The sequence below is a fragment of the Arvicanthis niloticus genome, chromosome 16 (assembly GCF_011762505.2).
Source record: "Arvicanthis niloticus isolate mArvNil1 chromosome 16, mArvNil1.pat.X, whole genome shotgun sequence".
Classification (NCBI taxonomy): Eukaryota; Metazoa; Chordata; class Mammalia; order Rodentia; family Muridae; genus Arvicanthis; species Arvicanthis niloticus.
In genome coordinates, this window is record NC_047673.1 from 60909430 (window position 1) to 60923281 (window position 13852).

General features: G+C 48.8%; 1 protein-coding gene across 2 annotated transcripts; it reads left to right on the forward strand.

Moving 5' to 3' along the window:
* The first annotated feature begins 11 nt into the window (after positions 1-11).
* Positions 12-11623, forward strand: Hsh2d (hematopoietic SH2 domain containing). Of its 2 annotated transcripts, XM_034520270.2 has the most exons (6): positions 12-208; positions 4075-4221; positions 7293-7382; positions 8221-8386; positions 8789-8911; positions 10559-11622. In XM_034520270.2, the coding sequence occupies exons 2-6, from the start codon at positions 4097-4099 to the stop codon at positions 11060-11062; spliced, it is 1008 nt and encodes a 335-aa protein (XP_034376161.1). In that variant the 5' UTR covers positions 12-208; positions 4075-4096; the 3' UTR covers positions 11063-11622. The 2 variants fall into 2 exon arrangements, with proteins under 2 accessions (XP_034376161.1, XP_076770561.1); XM_076914446.1 differs by lacking the exon at positions 12-208 and having other exon boundaries at positions 4099-4220; positions 7291-7382; positions 10559-11623.
* The last annotated feature ends 2229 nt before the right edge of the window (positions 11624-13852 follow it).

Sequence of the window (13852 nt, forward strand, 5' to 3'; positions counted from 1 at the left end):
AGTAGGTACTGAGCAAAGGCTTGGCAGGAACAGCCCCAGCTACATACAGCCTTGGGTGTTATTCTGGTCCCGCCCTGTTCACCTGCTGGCGGAAACAGGAACTGACTGAGACTGCCTGCCCTGCCCTTGTGACAAGTAGACCCTGAAGTGAAACTTAACTCCAGCGGCAGCTCAAGAGCCCTTCGGAACACAGCCCAGACTGTCCAAGGTATGCATCCTACATCCTGCATCCCAGCATGCTACAGCTGCAGAACCTCTGGGGCTCCAGCACTGGGTGGGGTGGTGCTAGGAGATGAGAGAAGGGTTTACCAGAGGAGGGAAGCATTGCAAGCTCTAAGCTCTGGCATGACTATCCACATGTGTCATTCCAGCACTCTAGAGGCCAAGGCAGGCTGTATTACAAGTTTGAGACTAGCTAACAGTTACATAGTGAGACATGATTCACAGAAACCGAGTGTCCCAAGAAAACCACAAGGGGAAAGCAGAGACAGATCAAGCCCCTTCGGCCCCATGGGGTCCTACTAGAGCTGCCAGAGGAAGGAATTTAACTGGGAAGCTCAAGGAGAGGGAAGGGAGTATGGCCAGGGTTTTGTTTGAGCAGGGGAGGCAGGGAGGCTGGTTGGAGGAAGGGACATTTGTACTGAGTCTTGAAAGACTTGTAGGAGTGTTCTGAGGTAGGAAGAGAATAAACTTCCTGCACTAGTGTGTGTCAGTGTTCAGCTGTACTTTACAGAGACAGATGTATCTGCTTCATGATGGTGACACATTCTGAGATGTGTTGGTAGGTGACAGCCTGGACAGGATTGCCTGTGGCACTCCTGGAGGCCTAGACTCTAATCTGCTTGAACACTGTCAGAAGTGGAGCACTAAGGCAAGTGTCTGTCTGTCTGTCTTCGCCTGTGAAGCACAGTGAATAATGAAATAAAAAAGGGAAGTAAACGGGGGGGGGGGGGGTGTTTGCACTCCAGAGGCAGGAGGATCTCTGAGTTCGAGGCCAGCCTGGTCTTTAAAGGGAGTTCCAGGACAGCCAGAGCTCTACAAAGAAAACCTGTGTTCAAAAAAACAAAGACAAAACAGAGAGAGAGAGAGAGAGAGAGACAGAGAGACAGAGAGAGAGAGAGAGAGAGAGAGAATGAGAAAGTAAAAAGCTGAGGGCTGGCAATGGCTCAGAAGATAAAGCAGTTGGCAGAGGATCTTAAGGACCTGAATTCAGATCCCCAGAACCTGTATAAAAGCTTGTCAGGCAGGATGGGCACCTGCCAGAGTGTGGGAGGTGGAGGGAGACCCTCCTAGGGAAGCCATCTCATCACACTCAGCAAGGCTGCCAGCTCTGGTTCATTCAAAGATTCTGCTTCAGTCCATACGGTGGAGAGTGTGTGAGGAAGACACCCATGTCAGCTGCAGCCGACACACACAGCTGCATACACATATATGAGTGAGAAAGACACCTGTCAGCTTCAGGCCTACACATAACACACACGTGTCTGTACACATGGACACCCCCCATACACACTTAAAACTTTTAAATATTAGGATGAGACTGGAGAGTCAGCAGTTAGGAGTGCACACTGCTCGTGCAGCACTCTCACTGTGTTTAGTTCCCAGCACCTGCAGAAGCTTACAGCTCCTGTACACCCATCTCCATCTCCGGACATCCAGCACTCTCTCTGGCCTCCGGTGGTACCTGCACACACATGGCTATCACACTCACACATATTCTCACACACAGAGAGGCACACACGTACACATAAATAAACATTAAAATCAAAAACTACAAGCAATTAAATAAAAACCAAGTAATAGGAAAATTCAGCTCCTTTTTTTTTTTTTTTTTTGAGACTGGCCTAGAAACTTCTGACCGTTCTGTCTCCACCTATAAATACTAAGATGGCAGATGTACAACACTACATCTGGCTTTTCATTTTTAATTCAGAATCTCCCTGTATATCCCTAGCCAGCTTTGAACTCCTGGTGATCCTGCCTCTGCCTCCCAAGTGCCAGATTACTGGTGTGTAGCAATAGCCTGGAGTATATCCCAGCATAGTGTAAACTGGGCTTGTTAGAATAGGCCTGTTTTCCCAGCACTCGGGAGGGGGAAGTGGGAGAATCAGGAGTTCAGAGTTATCCTCAGCTATAGTAAGGCCAACCTGGACTGCATGGTTCCATTAAAAGAAAGAAAAAGAGAGAGAGAGAGAGAGAGAGAGAGAGAGAGAGAGAGAGAGAGAGAGAGAGAGGAAAGAAAGAAAGAAAGAAAGAAAGAAAGAAAGAAAGAAAGAAAGAAAAAAGAAAGAGGAGGGGGAAGGAAGGAAGGAAGAAATCAAAGAGGTTGCCTCCCACCTCTTTTTATATTCATAGCTGTATAAACAATTTACATGATGTGTAATGTATTGATTATATATATAATACTCGGTCCCAGCCATCCCCTTAATGACTCTTAATGACACTTAATGACAGAAGTTAAGGCTTCTGTCAGAGATGTTAAGTTTGTGACTTCATCACACAGCAACAGTGTAGGGTAGAATTTGAAGCCAGACCATCTGCCTCTTTTGATACCTGCCACCCTAGGCCTTATCCTGGGGAGACTCCAGCCTGAAAAGACAGAACTAGACAAAGATTGTTCACTTCTGTGGAACCCTCGCTGAGAGATGGGGGGGGGAAGAGAGCATGAGCAGGAAAGCTAGGGGACAGAGATAGTGTGAGCTTGGTTATCAAGTATTCATGAATGGATTCAATAAATTACTGTCCTCTGAGGGCCACAACCCTGAGGGAATGTGTTTGTTCTCTGTGAAGTCAGCATCAGCCACCCTTTGTCAACAGACCCCTCCCAAAGTCCAGAGGCTGGAGGTAGGGACTGCAAAGCTCAAGTCTAGGGACTGAATGAAGAGTGACTGAGAAGCCGTAAGGAAGATCTTTTATCTGGTTTTTCTTCAACTTAAAACTTAATACTGTTTTGGGACTATGTAACTTCTCCAGCTCTGTGTCACCAACTCCCAAAGCCTAGCAGTACCAACGTTGAGTGTGAATTAACAGTGCACAAAAGCAGCTGTCATCCACGGAGGTATAGGCAGCATCGGGCCATCAGCCTTGGCTACATAGTGAGTTTCAGGCTAGCCTGTCTCAAACCAAACCAAAACCCACTCAGTAAAATACTTCCTATGTGAGCTTGAGGGTCTGAGATCAAGTTTGCCTTTCAGGAAGCATGGAGGCAACAGAACAAGACAAACACCCACCCAGCACAGGGCAGGGGTCTGGGAGACAGGAGGATCCCGGAATTCTGTGAGCAGCTGCAGGTTCAGTAACAGGCCCTGTCTGGGAAGAGATGTCTCAGCCATTAAGCACACTCGATGCTCTTTCTAGAGAATCCCAGTTCAGTTCCCAGCTCACAGCCACCTGTAACCACAGCTCCAGGGGATCCAGAACCTTCTTCTGGCATCTGAAGACACCTATACACACACACACACACACACACACACACACACACACACACACACACACGGGGCAACAGATAGATAGATAGATAGATAGATAGATAGATAGATAGATAGATAGATAGATAGATAGATGTAAAACCAAACAAAAAACATGGTACAGAGCAACAGAGGAAGACACCTGACCCCTCCACACCCACTCTCGCCCCAATGGCAGTTCCTACTGTTGTGTTGGAATGGCGGCTGTGTCCTGATAGACCACACCAGGCCAAAGCAGTTCCATGGGGCAGAGGTTTTATTAGGAAAGAACAGGGACAAAGTGGGGAGAGAGAAAACACAAGGGAAAAGGGGTGGAAGGTGGGGAAAGGTTCGCCTTTTATCTAGGCTATGATGTAAGCAGTTCCCAGGTGAGTATGAGGAGTGGGCTCCAAGAAGGTATGCAGGGTTGTCATGGCAACGGATGTCACCTATTTGTGACATTCCTGAGTTTGGAGCTGGTTTGCCAAGCTGGCTCTGGATACCAACATGTACATCTGTGTCCATAGGAATTGCCCTTGCTCTGGCCACCTGGAAGGCTCCCAGCAGGAGGCACCAGGGTCTGTAATATTAGAGTGAAGAGATACCCACCTCTCCCTCCTCCCCCTAGGTGACCACCTCTCCTGGATGCCATGGCAGAAGTCAGGAGGCTGCCCCCACCACTGCCTCCTCGGCTGGACTGGTTTGTGCACACCCAGGCGGACCTGCTTTCCCAAGCCGGGATTCCTGAGTGGTTCCATGGCACCATCTCCCGAGAGTAAGACATAGTACAACCCCACCCTACCCAGACCCTGCTTCCTGGTCCTTCGCCCCTAACCACAGTGAACATTTGAGTGAGCAGTCATTTAGCAGGCCCCATGTTCACACCAATCTCAGCTCAGCTCCAGGGCACGAGAGGATCAGGAAGAGATGGACACTGAGTGAGGTCACACAGCAGACGCATAGCATGGCTGGGCTCTGGACTCAGTGTATCAGACCACAGCCCCTGCTCTTTCATTTGGGATACTGTGCTCCATCTACGAGGGTCTCAGACCTGGGACAGGCAGGCAGAGGCTGTGGGAAGAAATCTACTGCAGGAAGCCTCCAGTGAAGGAACGTATTCCCTGAACAGGCTTCAGACCACCAAGAAAGACTTAGTATTATTTGTTCATTCAGAGGCTGTGGCTCTGGCTCAATTGGTAAAATGCTTGTAGCTTAGATAATACAGAGCTTGTAACTCAAGAGTGCTTGCCTGGCATACACAAAGCCCCAAGCTCTTTTCCCACTCTGCATAAACCAACCATACTGTCATCCCAGCACTCAGAAGGTGGAGGGCAGAGGATCAGAAGTTCAAGGTCATCATTCTCAGTGACACAGTGAGTGTGAGGCCAACCTGAGCTACATGAGACTCTCCCCAAAAAAGGAAAGAGAGACAATCTGCAAGTGCAGGCTTCCAAGCTCCAGGGTCTCAATCCTGGAAATCAGGGCAGGGTCATGTTGTTCCCAAGGGCTCACATGGATTTGCAAAAGCTGCAAAGTGATCTAATGATTACGAGCAAAAAGATATAATACCGTTAGAGAGGGCCAGGACTGACAGGAGGCCAGCAAGATGGCTGAGCAAAAAGATGTAACACCATTAGAGAGGGCCAGGATTGACAGGAGAGCCAGCAAGATGGCTGGGGGTCAAGGTGCCTGTGTAAGGGCCCAGGATTCACTGAAGAATGACACCCAGACTCAGAAAGTATATACACACAAAAGGTGTTTTATTCTGCAAAAGTTCAGCATGCAGTTCCTCCAGTGCCATGCCAGCCTTGCTGCCATGCTTCCCACCATGATGATAATGGACTGAACCTCTGAAAGTGTAAGCCAGACCCAATTAAATGTTGCCTTTTATAAGAGTTCCCTTGGTCATGGTGTCTCTTCACAGCAATGGAAACCCCAACTATGACTGATGTGTTTATAAAAACATAAAGAGATATAAGATATGTGGGTGTGTGGTGGGGTATGGGGGAAAGGGGTGTCTCAACAGGCCCATGCTGAGGCATCCTCATCCCCTGAGGGACCAACCACATGGTATAGTATAGAACAGAGTTTATTCAGGGCATGGGGAGGGGAGTTAAGAGGGGAGTAGAGGCAGAGAGAGTAGAGAAGTAGAGGCCAGCCATGACCACGTGGAGAGGGGGAAGAGAAGAGGGACAGAGGACAGAGGGATCAAGAGATCAAGAGTGCAATAGAGAGAGGAGAGGGCAAGAAGCCCTTTTTATAGTGGGCCAGGTCTACCTGGCTGTTGCCAGGTAACTGTGGGGGTGGAGTTTAGACAGAATACTAACAGTGACAGAAGTTGGTACCAAGAACTGGAATATTGCTGTGTTAGACCTATGTTTTTCTTTGGAGGAATGTGTATTTTCAAACTTTGGATTTAGAAAACAGTGGAATGCTTTAAGTGGGACATAATGGGCCTGACTGGAGAAATTTCAGAGGAGAGGAATTTTTAAATGTATTTGTTTTATGTGCTTTATTTTGTAAGTGCTCTGTCTTCACACACAACAGAAGAGGGCATCAGATCCCATTACAGATGGTTTTAGATCCACCATGTGGGTGCTGGGAATTGAACTCAGGACCTCTGGAAGAGCAGTCAGTGCTCTTAACCACTGAGCCATCTCTCCAGCCCCAGAGGGGAGGCATTTTACTATGTTTCCTAGAGATCATTCTTACAATGTTTTGAAAAAGAATGTGGCTGCCTTTTGCCCTTTTCCAGGGATTCTGCCTGAGACTAAGGTAAAGAGATTCAGATGTATTGCATTGAGAAAGGAAGTCTCAAAACGCCTAGTTTAGACTCTGTCCTGTGGGTCAGTCTCATGAAGAGTGTTGTGATCAAGCATAGCAAGCTTTGAAAGAAAAATACAAAATGTATAGTTCAAAGAATAAATGCACCAAGAAGTGGAATGGAGCTGGATCCCATGTACAAGGAGATAAACAGATTAAGGAAGTGGTGACCTCAGGACAGGATCCCACTCAGCTAAGCTTATTGTTTATGTGTTTGCAGTTGAACAAAGAATAGTTATACCATGTTAGGCTTTATTACCTGGTTATTGTTTTCATTTGGACGTTTAATTAATCCAGAAATGGAGGGCATATTTGTGATCTAGATCTTGAGGATGGAAAACACAGGCTTTCAATCCAGACCTTGAGGAATAGTGGTCATATGCATGCCCAGTTATGCACAAGTAGATGGAAAATGAAGGATTCGCCCAAAAGCGCTCTTGAAGGACACCCACCATTTGCCTGACCATCTACCCAAGTGCAGCTGAGGCTGGGTCAGACTTTTTCTTTGTTTGTAACAAGATATTTACATTTTTATTATATTTTATTTCTTTAGTATGTGTATGAAGGTTAGAAGATAACTTGTGAAAATCTGTTCTTTCCTTCTACTGTGTGAGTGCCATGGACTTCCAGTGTTCAAGCAGACAGGCTTGGCATCAAGTCCCTTTACCCTCTGAGCCATCTGGCCAGCCCTGGACCAGCCCTTTAGTTCTTTGTCTTAGGTACACACTGGAAATACAAATAGAAACTGAATTTGACTGTTTTTCAGGGTGAGAAAACTTTCCCCATTCTTAAATGAGAGATGTCCACATGGGAGTCCATGGCTGCTCTGTGAATTGCTCAGACGGAAGAAGGAAGGTGCACATGATCACACAGAGCACGAAGGGGAGAGCGCCAGGCTGCCAGTCACACTATCAGAGGGTTGTGTGCACAGTCAGAGCCAAACGGAACCCTGGGTTGGTAAGCCATTCCCCATGCTTGCTTGCCTCTATACTCAGCCAGTCTTCTTCCTTTGTGCCATTCCAGGGCTGCTGAGAACCTGTTGAAGTCACAACCCCTGGGGACCTTTCTTATCCGAGTCAGCCACAGCCATGTGGGCTACACCCTTTCCTACAAGTAAGGCCATGGGGAGGCTAGACTGAGGCTTCTGGGAGAGGGCCAAAGGTGCCCCCCAGGCGTGAGAGGTCTGCTCACATCTGCAGACCTGGCTGGAACACTGGGGTGGACCTGAGACTTGTGTCAGAGGAAGGAGGCAGATAGAAATCTGAGGGTGGCCCCTGCCTCCTTCACCTTCAAATTAGTGACACGAGTCTGGATCTGGGAAGCAGGGCTGCAAGCTCCTAGGGCCCCCAAGCTTGATTTTGGCTTCTTAGAACATTCAAGGTAAAGCCTTCCTCCCTCTTTTCTTTTTTCCTTTCCTCCCTCCCTCCCTCCCTCCATCTCTCCCACTTTCCTTCCCTCTTCCTTTCTCTCCTTCCTTCCTTTCTTCTCTCTTTCTACCTGCCTATTTGGAAGAGGGTCTCAAAACCAGGCTGACCTTAAACTTTCTGTGTAGTATGTGGATGCAAATCTGTTAACCCAGCAGAAGGATCTGGAATTCAAGGTTATCCTTGGCTACATGGTAAGTTTAAGTCTAGCCTGGACTACTTGAAATGGTGTCTTCAAAATGAAAGGATTACTATCATTTTGCTACTACTGTTTTTGTTGAGACAGAATCTCTATGTAGCTCAAGCTGGCCTCCAAGCCTCCATCCTCTTGCCCTCAGTCTCCTCAGTGCTGGGATGACAGGCAGGCACCACCACAATTAGCTTATATCTGCTTATTTCATCCACCCAAGAACTTCTGCAATGGACCTTAGAAACCCTATGTGATGACTGGGGAAACTAAGGCACAGTAGCTGCACCGAGAGGCTGCTGCACAGGGCAGCGTCCCAACCCTAGCAGTGTCTCCACAGAGCCCAGACCTGCTGCCGTCACTTCATGGTGAAGCTTTCAGAAGATGGGACTTTCGCCTTCGCTGGGGACCACGTTACCCACGCCTCTCTAGATGCCCTGGTCACCTTCCACCAACAAAATCCTATTCGGCCATTTGGGGAGCTGCTGACCCAGGCCTGCGGGCAGGTGGGGGCAAGGGGACCCCAGCCAGTGGCAAGGGATGCCAGAGGTCTAGGCCCAGGCCACTCCCAACTGCCCAACGACCTTCTGGCTCTGCAGGCCCCCTGCATGGTCCTCACAAGGGCTCATCTGCAGGAATGGCTTTCCTCCTCCTTGGCTGCTGGACGTGGCCTACTGATGTGAGCTGGGCTCTTTCAGCTTCTAACCCATTTGCCTAAACCTGCTGTGGGAGGGGCTCTTTCCTCTGATGGCTAATGGTCTGAGAATTTTAGGTGGGGCACTTCCTTCTGAGACTTGTGGGCGTGGCCTGAGTTCAGAGCTCTGTTTAGAAGCTCCCCACCCCAGGAAGCTCTCTACAGCCACTCTCTGTGCTGGGTCTGAGCTCTACAACTTTTCCACATTTTGCAGGAAGATCCAGCAAACGTGGACTACGAAGATCTCTTCCTATACGCGAACGCCCTGGTTCAGGATGCTGAAAGCCAAGTTCTGAGAACGAAAGTTCAAAGGCCTTCTTCCTGCCCACCTGAGGAGGTAGGCCCTGAACACTTCCACATTGGCTTGGGGCCAGGCAGGAACAGATGCTGCTAGAGCAGGCCCTGCCTAGGAAGAGTTCTCTTGCCGGGCAGTGGTGGCGCACGCCTTTAATCCCTGCACTTGGGAGACAGAGGCAGGTGGATTTCTGAGTTCGAGGCCAGCCTGGTCTACAGAGTGAGTTCCAGGACAGCCAGGGCTACACAGAGAAACCCTGTCTCAAAAAAAAACAAAAACAAAAACAAAAAAAAAGAAAGAAAGAAAAGAAAGAGATCTCTTCTGTAGCTAGGTAATTTTTTAAAATTCCAGTGATTTCTAGACTCTGAGATAAGACTCCACCTTTCAGTCTACAGGTATGTGTAGCTCAGAAGTGGGATCCTTGTCAGGTATACCCTAAGGCTCCGGGTTCGATCCTAGCCACTCCAGAAGCACCCACTAAGTCTGCAACTTCAGCTCCCCTGCCAGCTGCTGCCTCTTGTGTTCAGACTCAGCCAACCTGAGAACTTTTTGTGCTGCTCTATCCTCCTCCTGTGTTCTTTCCTCCTCAGGGTCCCTCCATAGGGACCTTCCATTGCACTAGCCTGACTTCTTCTTGTAGAAGCCCTCATTCAGGTGTCTCCCTCCCTAGTCTCTGGATCTAGAGTCCCCATTGTCCCATGTCCCCCTTCCACCCCCACACATCACCCTGTAACAGAGAACAACTTCCAAACTGAGAGGGTCTTGTTTGTTCTGGGTGTGTACATCTCCTTCCTGTCCTTCCCATCCAGGTTTGCAGTCCAGGTGGCTTTTTCTGCATTGCTGTCTTCACTCCCTCCAAGACCTGACATATTTTTTGTTTGTTTCTGTTGAGACAGGCCTCACTATGTAGCCCTGTCTGGACTGAACTCCCTATGTAGTCCAGGCTGGCTTCAAACTTACAGAGATCCTCCTGCCTCAGCCTCCTGAATGTTGGAATTAAAGGACCAGCTTATTGAAGGATCTTACCAATGGCTCTTCAGTCTAGATGGGTGAATCAGTGGTGGATATGTGTGTCGTGGCTCCCCGAGGCTAGCGGGGCCTTTGGATGCCCCTCAGGTTGAAGTACTTGCTGTACGTCCTGTGTGGTGGAAAGCTATGAAGCAGTGAGGGTGGGGCAAGCAGGTATTCTGGATGTGTGTTTGGATACAAGTCTGAGAAAGCATCCTGGAGAAGTTTTCCAGGAGCTGGGGTATGAGGATGAGGAGCCACACCAGGCAGAGATGCAGGAAGAGCATTCTGGGAATGGGGGAGCATGTGCAAAGGCTCTGGAGTTCTGTGTGTCTGCAGAACAGAGCGGCAGAAAGCAGTATATGGACCATTGAGGGTAGGGGCCTCAAGGGGTACTCAGTGACCCCACCCCACCCCCAAATGAGAAGGGTGGGGGGATGCTGATAATAGACACCTTCCCCCTAAGCATGTTGGGTAAGTTCATTGAGCCATTCCTGCAGCCCAACTGTGTCTCTTGAGAAAACATCCCAAGCCTCGGGACAGGTGGGAAAGCCACGCATATTGATGGACAGATGGGCCAAGGGTGGTGCTTAGAAGCTCCAGGGCTCTGAGATGGAGTTCTGAGGCAGCCTGGAGCTTTGTTGGACACCTGGGCCTCAGGCCTCCCTGTCTCTGTTCCAGACCTCTGAAAGGAAGCCATCCACAACAACTAAAGGAGAATTCGCATCGGCTTCCCGCTCCCCAAAAGCCCTTTTCGAGGAGTCTGGACAGAAGCTGTGGAAGAACCTGAGGTCCTTACCTCAGACCAGCCGGAGGGTGAAACAGCGACTCACTTCGCACCTGTCCACCGTGAACCTGTTGGGGGATGCTAAGCACGTGGCACAGCAGCACCGCAGCCCTGTGACTCGAGCATTCAGCTGGGACAGTGCTAGCCACTTCAAGGACCCCTGTGCAGCCACCACCTCTCTCCAAAACCCTGCAGAGCCCCAGGCCCTGAGAGACAGAGAAGCCACCTTCAGGGACTCCAGGCCTGCCAGCTGGAGGGAGGCATTCTCAGGGGTCAAAGCCTGGCGTGGAAAGGTAGTGAGGGCCCTGTCAGCCCAGGAGCCTGTGGACTTGCCAGAAGACCAGGACTGGCTGCCCGAGGAATACCGCCCGCCACCACCTTTCGCCCCTGGGTACTAATAGGACCTGTATCTTGGATATTCGTCATCTCTCCTCTTCAGTCCCAACTCCTGTCCTCACCACCAAAGAACTGTGCTGTAGAGGTTAAGGGGCTGACTCCTGAAGGGGCCAGCTGAGGGCGCTGACAGTCTTAATAATAGAATTACTGCTAGCACTTTAGGGACACGGTGAGATGGCCCAGTGGATAAGAGGGTAAAAGAACTTTCAGTCACGCCCAACAACCGAATTCTATCCCCAGGACTCACATGGTGAGAGCTGTGGACTAATTTCTGGAGGATGTCCTCAGACTTCCACATATATGTGTTAACACACTCATAAGCAGATATAACTTTAAAAGACTGCAGCAGAGACTTGGTGGGAGACAAGTGGGCATGATCCATGCCAGGCCTGTATCATGTGTTATCCCTCAGTAGCCTTGGGATCTGTATCTCACATTCAGCCACATTCAATTAAAAATATTTTTCTGAGTGTTGAGGATTTAGCTCAGGGGCAGAGCACTTGCCTAGCAAGCACAAGGCCCTGGGTTTGGTCCTCAGCTCCAAGAATAAAAAAAATTTTTTTTTCTGAAAGCTTTGCATCATCTGTGAGTAAAAGGTTGAGAGGACCTGAGTTTAATTTCCCAGAGCCCAGAAAGAGCTGACGCAGTAGTGTACATGTGTGTCCTCAGAGCAGCTACAAGGAGATGGGGGTAGCCGCTGCCTTCTACTCTAGCACTAATGCAGAGACCTTGCTTCAACAAGGTGGAGGACAGACATGCAGGCAGTCCAGCATGCTCCCCCACAGTCACACACTAGAACACAGAGGGGGAGAGAGAGCAGATGCAAAATGACGGCACTGTAGCCAGGAATGTGGTATATCCCCCCAGCATTTGGGCAGCAGAGATGGGAGGGTCAGGAGCCCAAAGCCAGCCTCGGCTTACCTGGAGTTTGAGATTAGCCTGGGCTACATGAAAGCTTGTCTTGAAGAAAAATTTTGAGACAAACATAGTGGTACTCACCATTAATCCCAGCACTCCAGAGGCAGCGGCAGGAAGAGTTCTGTGAGTTTGAGGCCAACCTGGTCTCCATAGTGAGTTCCAAGGCTACACAGTGAGACCTCATCTAAATAATTTAATAAGTGAAATGCATCTTCACTGAATGTGTGATGCTCCTCTCTGGTCTCCCTAAATCACCTAATGTGTAAGACAGCCACATTGCATCACTATTCCAAGTTCTGTAGACATTTAAGGCCTGTGGAAGGCTGTGCATGGGTCCTGTGTGAATCTGCAGTTTGGGTTCCTTGATGGGGAAGACTAGCACCAAGCCCTGATGCCACTGGGGACAACTGGACACTGGGGACAGCTGGACACAACCTTCCACTGCTGCTGAGCAAGTCTCTAACATAGAGTGATCGTCAGCATTTTGAAGAAGAGGCTAAGGTTCAGGTGGTGAGGGGTTTAGCTAAGGCTATGCACGGGGTGTCTGCCTGCACTGGCACTGGGGGAGTCTTAGGCCTTCTCAGTCCCTGTGTGCTCTGTTTAACATCAGAGTCAAGATCTTTCAGCCCACTGGACACCCACCAGTTGGGCCTGTAACTGTTGATCAGATATCTCTCCCTCCCAAGAAGTTAAAAAGTTGGGCCAGAGGCTTAGCACACAGTAGGGCATCAATACCAGCCTTGAGGAATACAGGCACATGTCAAAGGCCCTCTAAGAAGCCAGATGTCTCCATGAGTAAAGTGCTTGTGTGCAGCATGAAGACCTGTTCCACCCCTACAACCATTACAGTTGAAGTTTGTAATCCAGTGCTGGAGGGGTGGAGACAGGAGGATGTCTGGAGTTCACTGGCCTGCTAGCCTGTCCAGGACCAGCCTCATCTTGAAGAGGGGTTCTGAGAGAAGAGTTGTCTAGGAGCTGTGAAAAGAACGACTGGAAGTCAAATCATGGATCCAAGCTGACAACCTGTGCTCTGCTTGATGCCGCTTTTCCCGTCTGCTTCTATGTTCAGCTTTCTCTCTGGAGATTTCTCTGTAAAATATCCTGCTTGCTTACTATTCTAAGAGATCTCTCTGTCCATGTCCTGCTTGTGTGTCTGTCTGTCTGTCTCTATGTCTGTGTGTGCATGTCTCTGTGTCTGTCCTCTAAGCAGTACTCTCTTTTTAGCCTAAAAAATTCTCTGGATGTCTCATCTCCTGCAGAACACAGGTCCAATCTTTTATTTTACATATCAACCCAGTCATTTACTCTGATTCTTAAGAGACAGCAAGCATACATCTTTTTCTTAAATATTGCAAAAGAATTCAGATATCTGTCTGCCTTTATTAAGCACAAACAATAAGCAAGTTGAGTGGGACTCTGCCCTGCGATTGCCATTTCTACCATACCTGGACCTAACCTCGATATGTCCTAGGCTGACCTTGAACTCAGGAATCTGCCTGCCTTTGTATCTTTCTGACATGTTGGCTCATAATGAAGCTGCCTCTATTTCTTTAGATCTGTGAAGCCCCTTATACAATTCATATTTTATCCTTATATTTTTGCATAGTTGAGTATATATGTATATAAAACTCATGTATTTGGAGCTCTTTTCCATAGTTTTAAGGGCTGTCCTGAAGGTCCCAGTGTTTACCAATTCACTCATAGACACAGCCTCAGCTCCCGGACCCATGCTGTCTGATTATCATGGGGTCATTAATGTTAACAGAGAAGACATTCCTTGGAGGACTGTGAAAATATGTACACTATTACACAAACAAGCCTTCCATCCACAGCAGCCATTGACACTCGTGGAGACTCACACCTGGGCCCTGTCC